At 39.7% G+C, this 20,820-nt stretch overlaps 1 protein-coding gene across 3 annotated transcripts in view; it reads right to left on the bottom strand.

Moving 5' to 3' along the window:
• Window positions 1–20,820, bottom strand: part of LOC134860155 (polycomb group RING finger protein 3) — a 50,445-nt gene that overhangs the window by 14,303 nt on the left and 15,322 nt on the right. For 2 of the 3 annotated variants that reach the window (XR_010165196.1, XM_063877000.1), the window contains exons 2-6: window positions 12,933–13,045; window positions 8,060–8,177; window positions 5,729–5,825; window positions 2,700–2,755; window positions 2,463–2,570 (exon numbers count right to left, since the gene is read on the bottom strand). Coding sequence is in view for 2 of the 3 variants with exons in the window: in XM_063877000.1 (XP_063733070.1) it covers window positions 2,463–2,570; window positions 2,700–2,755; window positions 5,729–5,825; window positions 8,060–8,177; window positions 12,933–12,947 (394 nt within the window). In the remaining variant the exon portion in view is untranslated. Of the gene's footprint in view, window positions 1–2,462; window positions 2,571–2,699; window positions 2,756–5,728; window positions 5,826–8,059; window positions 8,178–9,304; window positions 9,434–12,932; window positions 13,046–20,820 lie in introns of those variants that run through there. The other variant, XM_063877001.1, reaches the window with a different exon arrangement.

The raw sequence follows: 20,820 nt of genomic DNA on the forward strand, positions 1-20,820 counted from the left end.
GTCCACACTGCACTGAGTATTAGAGGAGAGGTCTGGGCTCGCTCGGGTGTCTCCAGAGTCCGCCTCGCTGATTGCTTATCAACAGATCTGGCTCTTATTGTCACGTCTCACCTTCAAACAAACGCTGGAGTATCTCTGCGAGTCTAAACACAGATGAAGAACGTGTGTGTGTGTGTGTGTGTGTGTGTTTGTTTGAAGAAACTGCATAATTGCTCGAGTCTGGGGGACACAGCGTTATGTCTCTTACAACGGTTCTGACTCATTTGGGATCTATCAAAGGCGTTCGCGATGACGATGTGAAGCGAGGCAGCTCTGGGATTGAAACGGAGCAAGGCGCTGTGTGTGGGAGGTTGTATTGTCATTAAAGAGAAAAGTGCACTCTGCTGTCTCATCACAGCACCGCGTCCTTCCATTTGCCTGCATTAAGTGCTCAAGAAAGCAGACAATTTAGAGAAATGAGTCTGTAGGAGAGCGAGACTTTCTTGTTGGGGAAAAACACCTGTTGTGTGTGCACTTAACAGTGGAATGAATGGAGTTTCCTTGTCAAAATAAGATCAGACTTGCAGTGTTACGGAAGCAATGCCTAACCCGAACCCTGTTTTATAAGCATTCATTACACTGCGTTTACGATTGGTCCATTTGGACCTTTCAGAGGTCTTTTATTTGTCAAATTATTTTTATTTAAAATGATTTTGTAATCTTTTTTTTTTATTGTTATTTTTTTTAATACTTTTTATTTACTTTTTTAATGTATTATTCTTTATTTTATTATTATATTGTTTTATTCTTTACTTCTAGTTTATCCTAGTTTTGCTTATTGAGACCCACCCCATCCACCCTGAATTCACTCAACTGGACTTTTATTTTTCGCTAAGGGACCGTTGCTAAGGAGAACAGACCGTTGCTAGGGAGGATCAAGCAGACAATTTGCAGTCAAATCCATGTGCAGAAAGAAGTCTGGTCCATGTAACCCTCCACCTAACCCAATTTATATGAAGATTTTGTCTGCAATAGACTTAAACTATTTGGACTTTCGCACAATTTCATGTATTTGATTATTTATTTTAATATACGTTGAATTGTTGTCGGTGATCTTCATTGCCAAAACTACACTGTAACTATTGGAAAAATGACAAATGAGGCTTTTGAATCTTTAAACCTTTGAAAGAGACAGCGCATCAACGAGGAGGAAGGCAAAGATGACGATGTAAAGAGTGTGATGTTATCTTTAGATCTATTTAAGGCTAGAGACGTTATTTGTTTGTATTTCAGAACACTGATGGAAACCATGGTGACATGCAATCCCTGCTTCTCAACCTGACTTACAGCGGCGAGGCACAGGAAGCCGGAGAGCAGTTCTACTTCCATTTGAGCCTTAATTACGAAAATCAGAGAGGGGGGATTAAGTGAGCGATTAGGCCTGCCGGTGTGACGGGCCTCTGGGCGCACATTTACAGACAGCAGCTGGAAGTGAGTCGCAACCCAGAAGCTGTCGTGCACAACCAGGAAGCCGGGGACTTGTTGTGATTGGCTAAGTGCCTCCCTCTCCACTGCCTAATGGAGTCTGCTGTGCTTCTTATGTTTATGATGTGGGGGCTTCAGTGTTTATATAGTGCAGGGACAGGAACTGGAAGATCCCAATGCAGATATGGACACAGTTTCCAGAAATTGGAGCAATTTTGGTGAATAGATGTAAAAATAGGCCGTTTTTAGCAAATAGACAGAAGTGTTTTGCAGCCTGTTGCTTCCCATCCGGTTTCATAATGGCCTATAGTCTTATATCTGGCGTGAAGACCTGGTATTTTATCGTAGACTTGAGACTCTTAGTGGCTCTGTTCATCGCTCGTACAAGAAATGGTGTTTCCTTTATTTTATGGTATGGGTCAGCACAGTTGCTTATGGCTCTAATTGACTCCCGACCCCTAAGGAAAAGCCAAAATGTGGTTTGTGGTATATTTTGAAGAAACGTCTGGACTCGGGTTAATGCTCTTTAAACATGAACTTGGGTTACAGACTTCAGAGCAAAGTAAATGTGCTTTTTCAACAGATTCCAATGATCAACACAGGTTTATATCCATTAAGACCTATACATAAATGAAAAACCCCAATAACCCTTTACTATAGAGAATTAACCCCACTTTAATGTGCCCACACTCAAATATAATGAGTACACATAATTGTGCATAATGCAAGTGTTTTACGTTTATCTCAGGCAAGTTCTAACGTGTTCATCTTCACCCTTTAGTGGATGCATTCCCTTTGCTTGTTGATCAGCTCAGTCCCCCTGATATTTGCAGAACTCATAATAAAAGGCAAACGACACCTTTTCTCCCGCTGTGGTTATGAACTACCTGAAGGTCAGCAGGAAATAATAGATCAAGCCGCTCTGACAGCAGATACTGGATTCACTTTTACATATTCAGACAGATCGTCGTGCTGGAGGCGAACACATCGGATCGTACCGTTGCGTTGATCTAGATGCGTCTTCATGTTGCAGAGGTCTCCTTTAATGTCTCCCGGCACCTCCATCCCCAACTTCTGATAAAAGTCCCGCTGCTTCTTTATCTCCGCTGCAGGAAGTAGGGAGGACGAGAGTATAAAAATGAGAGAGGTCAACAACTTTTAAAGTGGAGTTTTAAGGCTTTCAGTTGCATGTTTGTGTGTTGCATCTTAATAAACAACACATAAAGGACACTCACCCTCTTGAAGTCCCGGTACCAATTTGTAGACAATGTCTTGCATTGTTCTGTCATGGCTAGAAGAAAAAGAAAAGGGGTTAGTTACCTAAAAAATGACATTTTAGGCCAAGAATCGTGTGCATATTGAAGACAAACCACACGTGTTCAGCGGTGGTTTGGCCTTACTTTATCTGCATGTATACCAATATAAACCGAGAGTACGAATTAAAGAAAAAGTTGAATATGTGTTCCGGAGGTTTGACACCAAAACAAATAGAGAAAGACGATACAAAAACAAAAACAAACCTTGCATAATCCTCATTTGAGCGTAGACGTGCAGCTTTAATGAATGGCTATCATTAGTTTTAGTTTTAAAATAGAAATAAAACCAAAATCAGATAAGATGTACCGTGTTACAGCAGCAGACCCTAACCCTTATCCTATTTTAGAAGCATTTATTACATTGCCATTCTGATTGGTCAATTTGGACTTCTCCGAGGTCTTTTATAAAAGAGTATTTGTATTTATTTTATTTTATTTATCCATTTTATTTTACTTGTATTTGTTTTTTAACATTTTTTGTGTATCTGATTTTTATTTATTCTTTACTTTTTTATTATTATTATTATTATTATTATTATTATTATTATTATTATTATTATTATTATATTCATTATTATTATTATTATTATTATTATATTCATTATTATTATTATTATTATTATTATTATTATTATTATTATTATTATTTTATTCTTTACTTCCAGTTAATCCTAGTTTTAAAATATCATGCATGCTATCAATACTTAAAAAGGACAATGAATGATACTCCTATAAACTGAGAGTGAAAACTGACGTACACCTTAGCAAAAGACACCTGGCCAAAGCAGCAGCCATATTTAACAAAAACAGCCGTCCAATCAGAGTCACTGTAAGGTCTCCAAAACACAGAGGAACAGTGACCCCTGCTGGAAACCTCTGGAGGTTTAACACTTATTGAGAGTGTGCAAATGTGACAGAATAAATGTTCACATCAAGATAAACCTGTTAAAGTTATCATTTGAACACCATTCTCCTAAAACAGCATTAATCTAGCGGTTTGATTATAGTGGAGACCACAGTCCAACTGGTTTGTGCTTTTATTTGCCGCTGCCTGTATGTGTCATATAGGTATATACACTACTTTAAAGTCTTACGTTTTGGTCCTCTGTGTCCCTGTTTGATGGGCTAGTATGTTGTCTGTGTAGTGTTCTCAATAGTAACGTCAAAAAGGAGATCTCAATTAGATTTTTCCCAGGTTAAATAAAGGACTATCAAAATATGTGTCAAGGCAAACGTATTTCTATAAAGCAAGGGGGTTCAAAATGCCTAGTCAACTCAAATATTGTCCCATTTTAAATTTAAAAATGAACCTCGGACTTTACGGAAGAGATTAATCAAAAAATATATTTCATATTTGAAATATTCATCGTTAGTGGGTTGAATCAAAGGGGTAGAGGGCCTTTCCAGGGTATTAAAAACAATACGCATCTGTATTTATTTTTCTAAATGACCAATCATTTACCCGTGACTTCAATTTGTTTACTTACTAACTAACAGATGTATTAACTTACTCTCTTCCCTGAATGAAAGAATGCCAGGCTGGTTTTTGCAGGCATTTTAGAGTAAAGCTCATAGTTTTTGTGGTGGTTTTGTTATCATATGCACGTGAAACAAAAGGATTAAAATCAAGGAGACCGAACAAGCGTGTGGATTAGCTGACTCTCTGTGAGAGCCCTCTGATTCGGAGTTTAATCTCAAACATCGACTTTGATCATTCCTCCTGATGAGCAGATGGGTTTTATCCGTCATCTGTCGGGAGTTTGATGTTTCCCATCAACTCCAATTTGCTGCAAACACTGAGGCAAAAAAAACAACCAACAGCTGTTCCCAGAGCTAATGTGTCTGAAGTGAAGCATTTCCTGCAAACAATGAGTCTGCAGAAAGCAAAGTGTGCACGGTGATGTCTAAATTTGTTGGTACACTTTAAGTTTGAGTGGAGTATTTATTAGACGATAATGCACGAGCGCTGAGAGGAGGAGGAATAACAACATCCGTAAGAGAGGAGGATTAAATCTGGCACAGGGAAATAATAAAAACCAAAAGACTTTCCTTCTTAATTCAAACCTGAAGATAAATTAATTTTAAAGCATTTATTATTCAAAGTCTTTCATTTGATTGATTTGAATAAAAGTTTATCTGTGTGTGGAAATAAGAGACAACATTATTTTATTTAAAAGTAAATGTAACTCTTTTAATTATGAGTATTCATTACTTTTTTATAAACATTATTTCTTATTTATAACTTTTATATTATTATTTATAACTTTTATATTATTATTTATTTTTTTCTTTTTTTTCTTATTATTTCTTTTTTTTTTTTTTATTATTATTTCTTTTTTATTATTATTTACTTTTTTCTTTCTGTTTTATTATTATTATTGTATTTATTTATTATCATTATTAATATATATTTTAGCATTATTATTATTATTTCCTTTAGAATTATTTTTTGGGGTCTTTTTGCCTTTAATCCGATAGGACAGTGACAGGAAAGGCGGATCCGGAAAAGACCACGGGTCGGGAATCGAACCCGGGTCGCCGGCGTTCGGTGCAGATGCCCCAGCCAGTTGCGCCACGGCCGGGGCCTAGTTTTTATTATTAATATATATTTATGTTATATTATGATTATTATTTCATACTTATATTCCTTATAAATGACCCTTATTATTATGTTGATAATCTACCCCTTTAACACACACAGATACAGACCCCCCCCCCCCCCACACACACACACACTGACCACAGACGGGTTTCACTTCCTGCAGGAGAGTGGAAATAAAATGTGAGGCCGGCCGTTCTCTGCTCCTGTTTACCAGCAGAGCTCTGCTCCCATCCCCAGAGGCCGACTGAAGGAGCTCTGACAAACAGCAGCGAGTGTGTGTGTGTGTGTGTGTGTGTGTGTGTGTGTGTGTGTGTGTGTGTGCGTGTATATATGTGCTCTCACTCACCCGATGTACTGCAGTGGATGGCTCTGATGAATAACAATCCTACACGTGGGGCACGTGTTGTTTTCCTCCAGATACTTCACTAGGCAGCTTCTGCAGACTGGAGACACACACACACACACACACACACACACACACACACACACAGTTACTCTCCAAGCAACATATTTAGACATAAATCCATTGGCCTATCATGAAAATGTGCACAAAGTTAGTTTTTAACGACAAGTTTTTCACTTAATAGCTGATTTATAGTCAAATCTTTGCACCATGTATGTTGAGTTGTTGGAGGAGCATGGGATATAAGATTTTCATTGCCAACATATACGTTGTAAATGCTGTGCATATGACAAATAAAACCTTGAAACCTTGAAACCTGTGACAAACCCATAACCAGGATTATCTGCAGCTTGATATTCTAATAGAGTAAAATACAAAATCATGATGAGTTAAGGCATCATAATCACATTTTCAGCATCTCAAAATCAGCTGTAAACTCACTTTCAGCTGAAAAAAGTGAGCAAATCTTACTATTTTTAGCTCATAATTAGAGGAATTTTCCAGCTTTTTCAAAATGATTGAAGATGAATTCCATAAAGATGGTTGGATCAGCTGATATGCAAAAAGAAATGTCAGCTCTGAAGTGTCCAACACATTATATTGTATACATTTATGGTAATGTGTCTCCAATACCCAGTCTGTCCACCATTCCACCAGAGGGCACCGACGACTCACTTTTACAATGTGTCAGATTTATGTCACAATTATTTAATTTAAAGCACACTGCACATTGTAAAGCTCTATTAAAATACATTGTACACTTTCTTGAACCCGATGTGATGCACATTGTTTTATATAGTGTTTACTAATGTTTTTAATGTAGTTATGGTAAACAAAAGCGCCACCACTCAACAACTAAACACCTATTGCGTAATTAGGATTAGTATGAACATAATTTAGATTAATTATTTATTTGTGTTTGGTTTTTTTTCCAGTGTGACTTACCTATTTAATTAAATGACCTTTCACTTATGGAAACCTTCATGGTCATTAGAGATCAAACATCAAATCCATCTCTTTTATTTTAGTCTGAGTTTTATTTGTCTGTGTGTGATGGCAATCTCTTTGTCTGAAGCCTCTTCTTCAAAGTGATGAAGAATCAAAGCTGCTCTGATGTTTCCACAGAAGAAGAACAGCTCCCATCCGCAGTGGAAGCGCTCCCTCTGGTGGACAGACGCAGCACTACACCGTCTGGGTCTCATACAGGTTGTTCTTAAATAATACTTTAAGCTCGTTACCATTTAGATCTTATTTTGAAAAGTGCAACATAATTAAGGGTAGACTTTAACGCCGCTGATTTAACTTTCTCCAACACCTTTAATTGTTAATTATGTTCATTTTAAACGACTTCCATTAAAAAAGGCCCATGTGGTTGTTATAAGGCCTTTCATTTCACTCAGAACTGACACAACGTCAGCGTAGGATTTCATTTCTCTCTGCCTTTCAAGAAAGCTGCATTTGTTCCCAGATAATCAGCAATAAACTTGACTGATCGTGGGCAGACTTCACTGGTAAAACAGAATATAATCTCTACCCTGTTGAGGTTATCTGTGCAACAGTCACCAGATTTAATGTGCATTTCTTAGAGAGTGTTTTTAACAGCACTCTAAAAATGTTCCATTAAATCTGCTTTTTAAGCTTTAGACGTTTTATGCAAAGTGATATCTCATGGTTTTACTAGATAAAGCCATGACTATTTGATTGACAATACCCCAATGTGTGAATGAGAGTTGCCTATTCCCACTTTTTTATGAGCTAGTAAATCTGCGGATTACCTGCTGCTGAGTCTGTGTGTGTTCAGATTTAAAGATCTATATTAAACGGGCCCTTTTCGGCTCATTTTCAGGTTCATATGTGTATTTTGTGGCTCTACTGTGATACGTTTTCATGCTTTAATGTCAAAAAGAAGTCTTTGCACACCATTTACATGCACTTAAACCTGTATAAAACATTACAGGAAAGGGAGCTTCTTAAAAACGACCTTTATATGAACATTAAAAGTTGTGGTTTATGAGTGAGACTGCCAATCGTCCAATACATAAAGCTGCATGCTTCACACAGAGATCTATCTCTCTCTGGGATTCTTCCCTTTGGAGATAAATCCCGAAAGGCGACACCTTCAGAGCCAAGAACAACAAACACTGCCCATGTGTTGAATACACATGAGCAACAAAAGAGGAACCGAGGATAAGAGAAAGACAAACAGGAAGGGATCTGACAGATGAGAAGCAGAAGTGAAACAGGCAGACAGGAAGTTGGTGTGTGTGGACCTACAGGTGTGTAAGCACTCGGTGACGGTGGTGGCGTCGATCAGGTATCCATCACACAGACGACATGTGATGTGGGCGTTGATGTGACACAGCTTTATCTTCCTCGTCAGCATGTCGGGGTTCTGGGGGAGAAGAGGAACACATTTTATTATTTACGCTTAAACAGAAGTTAAAATGAACTCAAGTGGAATAAAACACATTCAAGATTAACTCAGCTGAGACAAAGCCACCCTGCAGCCACTGAAGAGCCTTAATGCTATTTAGCGTCATCTTTACGAGCATATTTACTAATGCCAACACTTTAGAAACACTCTTTTATTTGTGCCGTTTCAAACATTTTCCATCCAGAATTTGCACTTTTATCAAAACACCACGGAGGATGTAAGACATTAATAGTTATGTCTTCAATCTAAAGTCGTTTTGCCACAGAAGAACATGTAGCCAACCAAGTGCAACGTTCATTTACAACAAACACTCACAGATTCAATTGGAAATATTTACCATTTGTTCTTTATTTTTAGACATAAAGCCATTCAATTTAGAGGACAATTTCAGCTATCTACCTAGAAATGTTACCTTTTAATCTTATAATTTAACCATTTATCCAAATTCCTCAAGTATTTTAACTCTTTATCATTACTGTTAACTATTTAAACACTATTTTAAAACATTGGGACAACTGTAACCTTTATTAATCTGATTATACAGCCATTTATCCAATTACTTTTCATTATTTTGAAGATGTGGTTGTTTTTTAGCTTATATTTTTAATATTTCTCATTTACAATTTCTCTGCTTGCTTGCTTCACACGCTCACACACCCGCTGTGTTATACATTCCTCTATAAATTCAACATTCTGGTTACAAATCCCTGCACATTTCACTAAGACACAACAATATCTCTATCACTAATAAAAGGCAGGTAAAATACAGGCGACTTTAATGACCATTATTGCTACTTTTTACTTTTTAGATGAGCAACATGTAGCTGCAGGATCTCCATCAGATAAGCTGACGTGGTGAATCACATTTCAGAGTAGTGAATCAAAACGATTGTGAAAGCAGTGATTTGCTCAGCTGAGGTGTGTTGAGAAAACTGAATGACTAACTGTGGTTTCACTGTCTGCTGTCGGCTCAGAAATACTCATCGACAGCATATATGGTTTTTGGCTTCCTTATTTCTGATCCTGGTTTTACTCAATGACACACACAATAGTAAAATCAAACCAAAATACACCTGGTTACTCACCTTCACTCAGACCTCTTTTAAAAAGGTATTACAGGTGCAGTTCCCTTGCTCTCAAATAATATGTTTAATTTTGACAGTGAGTGGCCCCTGTTTGCCGAGCATCTAATCACCATGCACACAGCTATAAATGCTAACTGTAGCGTGATAGCATTTGAATGTAGCATCTCATGAGAATATGTGTTGACTAGGGCTGAACGATTAATTGCGTTCTGCGATAATATCGCGATAGGACAAAACGAGATTTTCCAACCGCAAAGGCTGCGATTTGACTGGTCACGTGATCTGGTTACGTGACTTGCGAGCGAGCCGAGCGAGCCGAGCAGGCAGGGAAAGAAGTCCACGCTGCGCTTGAACCTGTTGCACAATGGCCTCGGGCTCGTCAGAAGAGTGCACGCTAGAAGTTTGGTACCAAAGAGGGGCGGCACCAATGGTGTCAGTTGTGTGGAATTATGTTGGCTTTAAAAAGGAAGATGCTGCGCACCGTCAGGTATTGTGCAGAACGTGCCTCGCTACTGTTGCTACCTCACGAGGTTCACGATTGTAATCACGATTGATTTATTGCTTGTGTTCAGTGCTTGTGTTCGTTCAGCCCTAGTTGACTCTAATAAGAAAAGTATCCCTCCTCTTTGTATGTCAATGTAAAAAGACCCAAGAGGTTAAATTAACCTCAGACTTAAAGCAGCAGAATATCGGGCTTTCTACTTTCTCTTTCATGCTGTGTTCTTATCTTGTCGTGGCTTGCAGTTAAAGATGCTTTATCTCCAAGACATACAAACACACAACCACTACTTAGCTGTTAGCTAACATTAGCAGTGAAGATAAAATGTAGACATGTTTCTTTAAAATAAAGAACTTTTAATTGAATAAAGTTGCTCAAAAAGCTAATTGAGAGGGAAATAATAGGAAAATAAGCACTACATTCATATATGTGTAAAAATCTGTAATATCAACTTACTTTGATTGTTTTTTCCATTACTAACAAGCTAGATGAACCTTCATATAGTGTATCACTCAATCACTATCGACACCTTACATTTTATACAGGTAGATCTCATGTCAGAAGTCAACAGTATGTATTATTATGGCTCTTATATCCTGCTGTGGACAGGATGACGGACAGGCGTTCTTATTGGCTGGAAACATACAGAGAATGTCTGTTCATAAACTATAACTCTAAAACAAGAAACTCAAAGGGAATGTCAGCGCTGCTGTTCTTATAGTGAGCTTTCGCTTTTGATGCTCGACAGAGAAACCCTGAGGAGACGGTGTGGTCTCTTCCTGCTCCGACTCCTGGAGCTCTCATCGAGTCATTTGTGTCCTGCTTCACTGTGATCATATCTGAGGTTGTTCTCTAGCCTACCTGCTGTTGACCTGACATCCTCTGCTTCCTCAATCCATTAAAACCAACCCACAGATGCTGTGTTGAGAAGCAATGACTCGCAGAAATGAAAAGGGCGGGAAGCGCTGTTAACGTTACAAAGCGCAAATTCCTCCGACGCTACATTAGCTTAGCATCGTTATTGTTAGCGGTAGCGAAAAGGTAACAACCCGCTCTTTAAACCAATAATAAAAGGGTGGCTTCTTTTTGACACAATCATAGTTGTGTGTGTATGAAGTGTAGAAATATAACCCGGACATTTAGCTTGTATTAGCATAGTGCTGCGGACTAACCCGGGGGCAGCACTTCCGTTACTAGCGCAGTGAACAGTCGTTATGCTATCTGTGTTTTTTTTGCTACCATCTTTATTTAAAACTTAACAGTTCTGTTTTTTCTGTTGGGATTTTCCTGTTCTGTATGTACACATATAACAAAGTGCTTCTGTTAAATGGAATAAGTGTTACAAAAAGAGGTTTTTCCGTGTACAATTCATTCGTATCCTGTAAGAAATCAGATTAAATGCCTTTCTTTCTGAAATGTTTTGGGTCTTAAAGTGTTCTGGTTTTTCATGTTGTTTGTAAGGTGACATATCTTTTAAGTTTAATAACAAAACGATTAAAGCAGGGTTTTGATTCGGGCTATTTTGTATTTGTGTGTGTTATATTTAAAATATAGTTGTCAGTGTTATCAATCACATCACACACCAAACACACGAATGATTAGTTAATCTGGACCTAATACCCGAGTTACAATTGATAAAGTTTTGCATATCTTTCAAAAATACAATTAAATGTTCACAGAAAAAAAAAGGTCTCTATTGAGTGTTAAAAGTCTCCAGCGTTCCGCCCTCAACTTTTAGAACGTTGTAAGGGAACCATTCGGTAGGCTACATATGGTGCACTTTACCCTACTTTGCACTGGGATGCATCTCTGCACTTAAATAGAAGATGTAAGTAAGCAAACTGACACAGCATTTGTTTGATAGCCTCCCAGCTCCTCAACCAACCTGCTTTAACTGTAAGATGCATTGCACTTTATGTACAGCTGCTTCTGTCTTTGTTTAGTTTCTTGCAGAGTTGAAGAGGCGCTGCCCTGTAGTGTGCTGACTAACCAGCAGACACAAAATCATTAGAAGTGAAATTACAGCCGGCTGCTGCTCTGATAATGTCTGGTTGTGTCTGAGAGTCAGACAGCTGATATCATCATTAGAGGCTCCAGTAGTTCTGAAGGAGAGAGTCTCCACCCTCTGAGATACAAGTGAAAGAAACCATATAATCCAATAAATAATTTGCTTTTGGAGGCAGACGAGAGGCTCCGATGGCAGCCTTTGAGGACTACAAAAACGTCAGATTGATGAAGTTCATTCCCGTATATTATCAATAATTCATAAACTCAGGGTTTTGTCATTCTGCAAGATTTTAAAGCACATATACTTATGTGTAGCTTGATAACTGTGCTTCTTTTGATTCTATAATGATCATATATTGAATAATTTGGGGTTTTAAATGTATGTTTAAGCAAAAAAAAGCACCACCACATTTTCAGGCCAATATGTTCATCATTTTTCTAAATGTTTTTTTATGTTTCCGACATGTTCGCAACCAAACAATCTGTTTTTTGATAGCATAATCATTATATAAATAAAAAAAGGAACATAATCGCTCATAAAAAGTCAAAATCTACAAATATTATATTCAAAGTTAAACCTTTGCGTTGTCAACTTAATTAAAATGTCTAAATTACATGTTACTCTTCACACAAGTCTGGTCAAAAACAACCAAATAAATACATTTATTTTTGTCATTCTGCAAGAATAAAGCAAATGTTCCCCATGTAGCTTGATAATCATTGCTTCTTTTAGGTCTCTAATGATAATTTATTGAATAATTTGGGGTTTTAAATGTATGTTTAGGCAAAAAAAGCACCACAAAATGAATTGACATTTTCTAAATCAAACAATGAGTCTGTTTTTTGATAGAATAATCATTATATACATTTAAAAAAGGAACATAATTGCTCATAAAAAGTCAAAATCAACAAATATTATATTCAAAGTTAAACCTTTGTGTTATCAACTTAATAAAAATGTCTAACAGCAGGCACCAATACGAAACTATAGACCGTATTGACGCAACAGCTCTTGATAACTGGTCTAACTTTAGTGTCTGAGGCTACAGAAAGACAGCAGGAGGTCTCAGGGGTTTTAAGAGCACTTATTAACAGGAAACCATGCGGTGTGGTTTTTCTTACCCCTAACACCGCCATGCGTTGGCTGTGGGGGGGGTTGCAGCGGCCACGTCTCTTCCTGCGGTTGTGCGGCCGACAGTGTTAGCTCCTCATCATGGAGAGACTCTCATTGGAGCCTGGAACAGAGACACAGAAGACGGGGACAAAGCTGTTAGAGGGAGACGTGTTCAGAAATCACAATGACGTTCAAATCTGAAATTCAAGCTGTGTGCCGAGCGATATTGAAATGTTTTTTGGAAGGAATTCTGTCTATAACCAGGTCAGGAACTTATTATTTACACTTGCTGTTTTTCCCAGAGTTAGAAAAAGAAGAACCATAGCACTTTCAGGTCTGTCCGTTAAAACCTCAGCTAGACAAAAATGACCTAACTGACCCAGTACCGAACATTTTGAACTTCTCCAGACAAACGATACCTGCATAATACCCAGCTCTTCCGCCAGCAGCTGGTTAGGTTAACCTAGCGCACAATCTGGAATGGGTCCGTACAAACTAACACATTGAAATGAACAACCATAGGATGTTTTACGAGGGTGATGCACCAAGTTGTTTCTTGGACAGGGGAAGTTGCCAACAAAAGGCTGAAACATAAGACATAATATCTCACATAAAACCCAATAAAATGGTAAATTGTCAGTTTTGTACAATTTAAATATGTAAGAAAAAGTGGATTCATTTGAGCGCTTTGGATGTGCTTCTATAGGCAGATTTTATTACCTTTTCCTGTCAATTCCTTACTTATTAAGATACAAGTCGTCTCATTTAACTCCCGATAAAAAAGAGATCAATGATTTCCAAACACTCGTGACCACTGTGTTTGATAAAAATCCAAAAAGTAAAAGAATAAACCTACTAAGAGTCAAAGTGCTGTAGAAACTCAAAGGAATAACTCCCGCACTGAACCACCCCCACTGTTTGATTCAGGAGCCAAATGCAGAGCTATGAATGCTGGGAAACAGAACAAATAATAGAAGAGGGTCTCATGTCGAAACTGCACAGTGTGTCTCTAGGTTGTCCTCCACCGAGGGCACAGACTTCAGGCTGCCACCACTTGTGTGATTCATGGCGTAATTGTAGGAGTCCGACCACTCACACGGGGGGGGGGGGGAACACCTACCACTGTTTCATCCTCCTCCAAACACACACACACTCTCACACAAACAAACATACACCAAGTCTACCAGCCTGCCTCTGTCTGCTCATCAGACCGTGAAATTAGCCCAGTTAGTCGACAGAGATGAAATGTGGCGAGGTCTGCTGACACACACACACACAGTACTGATGAGGACACACACTGTACTGCTGACGACACACACACACACACACACAGTACTGCTGACGACACACACACAGTACTGATGAGGACACACACTGTACTGCTGACGACACACACACACACAAAGTACTGATGAGGACACACACACACACACAAACAGACTGTACTGATAAGGACACACACACTGTAATACTGTGGACACACCAATGTACTGCTGAGGACACACGCACAGTAATAGTCACACACACACGCACAGTAATAGTGACACACACACACACACACAGTACTGCTGTCTATTAGAGAGGCATTCACCCAGATGTTTTCCTCATGACGCAGCTGTCTGTGTGATGTAAGGTTTTATTTTGTGCCATGTCGGGGTCGACTTAAGGTCACATTCACTCTGAGGAAACTGAGCAGTGCGTTTCCTCTTTTCTGTGTGTTTGCCTCGACAGGTGTGGCAACAAAACCTGTCTGCATCAACATCATGAATCACCCCCATGTTGAGGGATGAGAGGATGGGGGGACAGATGTTGACGTCTGCTTTCTTTGTGCTTGAAAAGCTCAACAAGTATAAAAGGGGAAGCTTCCAGATCAACAGGAGGGGAAATACCTCATTAGGACGAGCAGAAGGGTCATTTTGATTACTGCAAATAAACCAGCTCAGTGGTGGACCTCAGGGCGCCATGTTTGGCCCTGTGGGGATTCTACCAGATGTTGCATTGTTGGAGGAGCTGGGGACTTGAGATTTTCATTGCCAAAACTACACTATCGATATTGTGCACATGATAATAAAGCCTTTGAATCCTTGATTAGCTTCACACAAGCCACGACACCAAAACCAGCCAAGAGCGTAAATTAGAGGAGCCTTTTTTGTATCTCGAGGCACCATTTTTTAGGTGTTTTGATGTTGCATTGTTTGATGCGCCTGGAACTGAAGATTCTCATTGCCACACTACGGTGCAGCTATTGTGCAACAAAAATAACCCCTTTAAATCTTGAATCTCACTTCCTCTTTCCACACTTCTGGCTCTCTTGAGCAAACCTGTAACGTTTTGTAATGCAGTGACAAAATATGAACGTAATAGCTTTAGTGGTAGTTCTGGCTACACAGGTGTGTGTTTCCACCAATGGACAATCGGGGTTCGTTCAATTTAATGACCACTTCCCTGTAAATATCACCATAGCAATCAGAAACAGAGGATGAGACCAGATAGGAAACATATTTTCCTAATTGAGGTTTTTCAAGAATAGTATTGTATGAGGGCGCTAACTTCACTTCCCGCCAAAATTAGAGCCCTACCCACTTTCTGTTGAAAATCATCAGAGCGAAGTGGAAAATAATGGTTCCTTCACGTCTTAAAGCTGCTGAGTCATATATTGCACCTCAAACAAGAAACCAATCCAGAGTTTCTTTACTTCCTCTCCAGAAAAAAGGAGAGTAAAAGAAAGGATCAGAAATCTCAGTCTCAGTGTCAGCCTGCTGACTACCACTCGTCCACCGGCAGACCCACCGGACATCCATCCCCTATTTATTCCCTGTAAGCTGTCTCTGCCGAATGACCAGACATCTGACCCCATCTTCACATCTCTGGACTCATTAAACCCTTTCTGACCAACAGAGGTATTGTTTCCTGGCATCACTTTAACATTTTACGGGGAAAATTCATATTTGTGTTGCGTTACGGAAAACAGAAGGCAAATAAATATATGTAAAAGATGTTGCATGAAAGGAAAGCAGCGTCTGAGTTCAGCTGAGTTCAGAGCCGCTGCTGCATTCAGGTCATCTGAGGACAGCAGGGAAGAGAGCAATGAGCTGCATTAAAGAGGCAGCCGGCACCCACTGAGACACACTGCATGCTCTCACAGATAGATAGATATTAGAGACATGCTGAGAGTCAAATGGCTTTTAGACACATGCCATTTAACTGTCAGTTAATCAGCCATCATTTCCTGCATGTCTCAACGGTCAGCGGTCTAATAAAGACAATAATTCAATAAAAAAGCTGGGTTTCTTCTGTTCTTCTGTTGCCTCTGACATCCATTTAGAAGGATGCTATCGCTCTGCAAACAGGAGCTTATTTACACTTTTTAATTGGTTTTATCATCTAGGGTCATAAAATATGAAGCAGGGCTGTACGTGCTCATGTGGGTGGTTTATCTACGCCACTTAGCAGGTATTAACCCGACATAATTAGGTGATAGTAAACATTCAAGAGGGTTTTTGTGTTTATTGCTCATGGCTGATTTATGTTACCTGCTATAAATGACAGATATTCATCTTGGAGCCAGAAGTACAGAGATATTCTCCCAAATATAGCAAAGTACTGCACAATACTGGTACAGGGGTGCAGTATAATACATATTGTAGCCTAATGTTTAAAGAGTGTTTGCTGATAGTGGAACACTTATAAAATACACACGGGATGTTCAAGTGTTAGGAGATGAAGTCCGTTTTAAAAGATCTACAGAAATACGAAACACCTGGGATGCAAGTAACATCACATTTTGACTAATTGCCTTATCATTTGGTCTTAACAATATCTGACAGTCGTACAAAAAGTCCAAGAAGACATCTTTAAATGTAACGTTAACAAACCCGATGAAGAACTTAATTGACAAACTCGTAGAAGACTAAGAAAAACAGAAAATATCCACAACTGAGAAGCAGAGTTTACTTTTGAAATGACTTTAATGTATTATTCAAAACCAAATCAATCCAATTCATTTCTGCCAGTTGGCCAATGACGAGACTCATTATTGCCTGCCTAAAAAACCTTTGATCCATAATTAGTCAATTATCTGCCTTCATTAGGAAACAATATCTACTCCTGGCTCCAAAAGACAAGGGAAGCAACTGATGTGTGTACTGTAGTGCAGAGATCTGTAGTGATTCACACCGAGTGTATCATCACCACTCATCCTCCCACTGAAACCTGTTAAACAGCAACTGTTTCCCACTAACATTGACCCACCAGCACACTGATTCACACTACAAACCAGTCACTCTGGTTTTATTCATCATCTTCTAAATCCACAACATAATATCATACACAGCCTCTCTATGTCCTCATGTGTGGGATCCTGAGTCACAGCTCTGCCTATTAAAGCAAACTAATGACTTGTTGCTCGATGTGAAGCCTGCAGAACATAATGTCTGAAAATAATTACTGATGAGTGTCCTGTGTTGTATTTTTAATGACTGCAAGAAAACAGGTGTATGTCAGTATGTAGTGTCTCTCCTGGGACATGTCTCCATGCTTTAATGTTCAAAAAGCTCTTTATGTTTCTCATACTGCCTGTGCTGCAGCACCTCTTTTCACCCTCTGTCTGAAACCAGAGCCCAGTCTGCTCTGATTGGTTAGCTGGCCGGCTCTGTTGTGATTGCTCAACGCTTAGAGATGTCCCCCCCCCCGCCCCCACCCTTAGCCTATCACGTACAATGTGTCGGAGCGCTAGCCAATAGAAGCGCGAGTGTTACGTAGTGATGTCACCTATGTTCCGGAATTAAACAAAGGAATCTAATGGAGGCGTTTCAGGATGTTGCAGAGAAACTCCTTCTGGAGGTAACACAGGGATTTTAGCCTTTGCAGACCATTTACATGCACCCAAAACCTATATAACACACAACGGGAAAGGGAAGACCCATAAAGAAACACTGAATAATAGGGCCTTTTAACCCCAAGAACGCTGCGAATCGATGGGTAACTTGAAGCAAAGTGGATATAAAAATATGAATGCATTACACATTTCTGGGTAAAAATTATGAGGAGAAATAGAACAAAACAAATTCACACTCTTATTCATCGTAAAATACTGATATCAGTTTGGTACTTTGAAAACAATACATGTGCTTCCAGCTGTCTGGCTTCCGGGTGTCTGCAGCACAACCTCTGAGCCGCTGATATAATGTAAGCGGAGCCTTAACCAACGCTGACACACTGATGGAAGCCCGCTGGATGCCGCTAAGGCTGAAGATTAACAACATTTGCAGTCAATCATGGGCTCAACAACTGTCTCAGTAGCTGATACGTACACAACACACACACTCTCACACACACTCTGGCATCACAAAGAGCCCCTGTTGGCCTGCCTGTGGGTGTTGGAGTGTTTGGCCTCGGTATGAATCGGCTGCCAGCTGGAGTGACGGACACTGAAGGCTGCATGGGTGGACGGAGCCGGGAGGAGAGGCCTCTGCTTGTTGTGGGAGCTTTGGCTTTCCTTCAAAAAACACACACACAAACACAAACACACACACACACACACACACACGCCTAAGCCTCACACTAAGCACGCAAGAATTTAAGCATGCTTAGTGGTAAAACACAAGAGGTGGAAGTACTCAGATCTTGTACTTGAGTAGAAGTACTCAGATCTTGTACTTGAGTAGAAGTACTCAGATCATGTACTCGAGTAAAGTAGAAGTACTCAGGTCTTAAACTTGAGTAAAGTAGAAGTACTCAGATCTTGTACTTGAGTAAAAGTAGAAGTACTCAGATCTTGTACTTGAGTAAAGTAGAAGTACTCAGGTCTTGTACTTGAGTAAAAGTAGAAGTACTCAGGTCTTGTACTTGAGTAAAAGTAGAAGTACTCAGATCTTGTACTCGAGTAAAAGTAGAAGTACTCAGATCTTGTACTTGAGTAAAGTAGAAGTACTCAGGTCTTGTACTTGAGTAAAGTAGAAGTACCAGAGTGTAGGAATACTCTGTCACAGTGAAAGTATTCTAAATGTTCCTCCAGTGAAAGTAGAAAGTACTCTCCTCTAAATGTACTTAAAGTAGCGACAGTAAAAGTAGTCATTGTCTGATTGGTCCATTTCAGAATAATATCTCTGATATGTTTTATAATGATTGATCATTAAAGTGTTCTCAGAGCTGGTAAAGGTGCAGCTAGTTTGAATGGCTTTGTATACTGCAGGGTAGCTGCTGGATTTACTCCAGGTGAACTAAAGTCTGATTTAAGGGCTGATTATATTTACCATCATTAATCCTAATCTGCCTAGCAACTAAAGGTATTAAATACATTCAGTGGAGGAAGTAAAGTAGAAGTAGTTGAAATTGTACAATAAAGGCCTGCATCGGTGGGGACGAGAGGCCTCTGCTTGTTGTGGGAGCTTTGGCTTCACTTCAAAACACACACACACACACACACACACACACACACACACACACACACACACACACACACACACACACACACACACACACACACACACACACACACACACACACACACACACACACACACACACACACACACACACACACAAACACACAAAGCACTAAGCATGCAAGAATGTAAGCATGCTCTTGCCCAACTGTAAGAATTCACACATCACACACACACACACACACACACACACTCACACACACACACACACACACACACACACACACAGTTATTGTCTCCTCTTAATTCTGTTTGATGGCTCTCAATCCTGCAGCCAGGATCCGGAGCCCGGGGGGAAATCAGGCAGACAAAAGCCGTGATGCAAAGAGAAGCAGACTGCAGCCGGCCAGGAGGCTGAGCACGCCGCCAAGAAGCAGCAACATTTGAATAATTGAGCTTTGAGTTGAAGGTTGTGAAGGCCAGGAGTGTAGTTAGTGAAGCTAATGTGTGATACACCTCGCAGGTCACACACACACACACACACACACACACACACACACACACACACACACACACACACACACACACACACACACACACACACACACACACACACACACACACACACACACACACACACACACACACACACACACACACACACACACACACACACACACACACACACACACACACACACACACACACAGTACTGCTGTCTATTAGAGAGAGGACGGGATGTTTCTGCCAAGTTTGGATTTACATTTTGTGTAATATAATTGCAGTCAGTAACAGACATGTGGGAATCATTTGACGAAGGTTTCTGTACGAGAAGCAAAGGCAGGATCTGTCTTTTCCTTACTTTAGCTAGGAGTGTATCAGAGTGGACGAGGAACAGACGGTACATCGAGTATTAAGAAAGTCTTTCCCAGAGGTAAGGACAAAGATTGAGGCATCGTCTCACACTGACAAACCAGAGAGTCTCCAGACAAAAACATGGATTTGTTGTATTGAGTTCACACAGTCAGGTAACCCACCATCGAACCCATCGATTGGAGGCGGCGATGGGATTCATAATCAGTGTTTGCAGAGTTAGAACACACTGTTCCTTGAGTTTGGATTCCTACTGTCGGATAAATGCAACATAAACTTGAAGAATGCAAAGAGAGTCACCATCGTAGTGACTAACGAAGTAGGACCAGACCCATAGAGTGGCGCGGGAATGAGTCCCACATGGAAATGAGTTAGCCTTTTACCACTTCGTCCCAAAGTCACAGTTTTTTCAAGCTTGTTTTTGGTTAAATGCGTGAAATAAGTTCTGTGGTTAACTCAATCTGAGGAGTTATTCGGGTTTCGTTTTACGACAGAATACGTCAGTAAATACCTAAATACTTTGTGAATGTCTGAAGCTTTTCCGTGTCATAAAAAGTGACATCATGAGACGACTGAACGTCATTACACCGGACATTAGCCACCTTTAGCTTAGCAATGGTGTATGGTGGTGGTCTAAT

This window comes from Eleginops maclovinus, chromosome 23, assembly GCF_036324505.1.
Source record: "Eleginops maclovinus isolate JMC-PN-2008 ecotype Puerto Natales chromosome 23, JC_Emac_rtc_rv5, whole genome shotgun sequence".
NCBI lineage: Eukaryota > Metazoa > Chordata > Actinopteri > Perciformes > Eleginopidae > Eleginops > Eleginops maclovinus.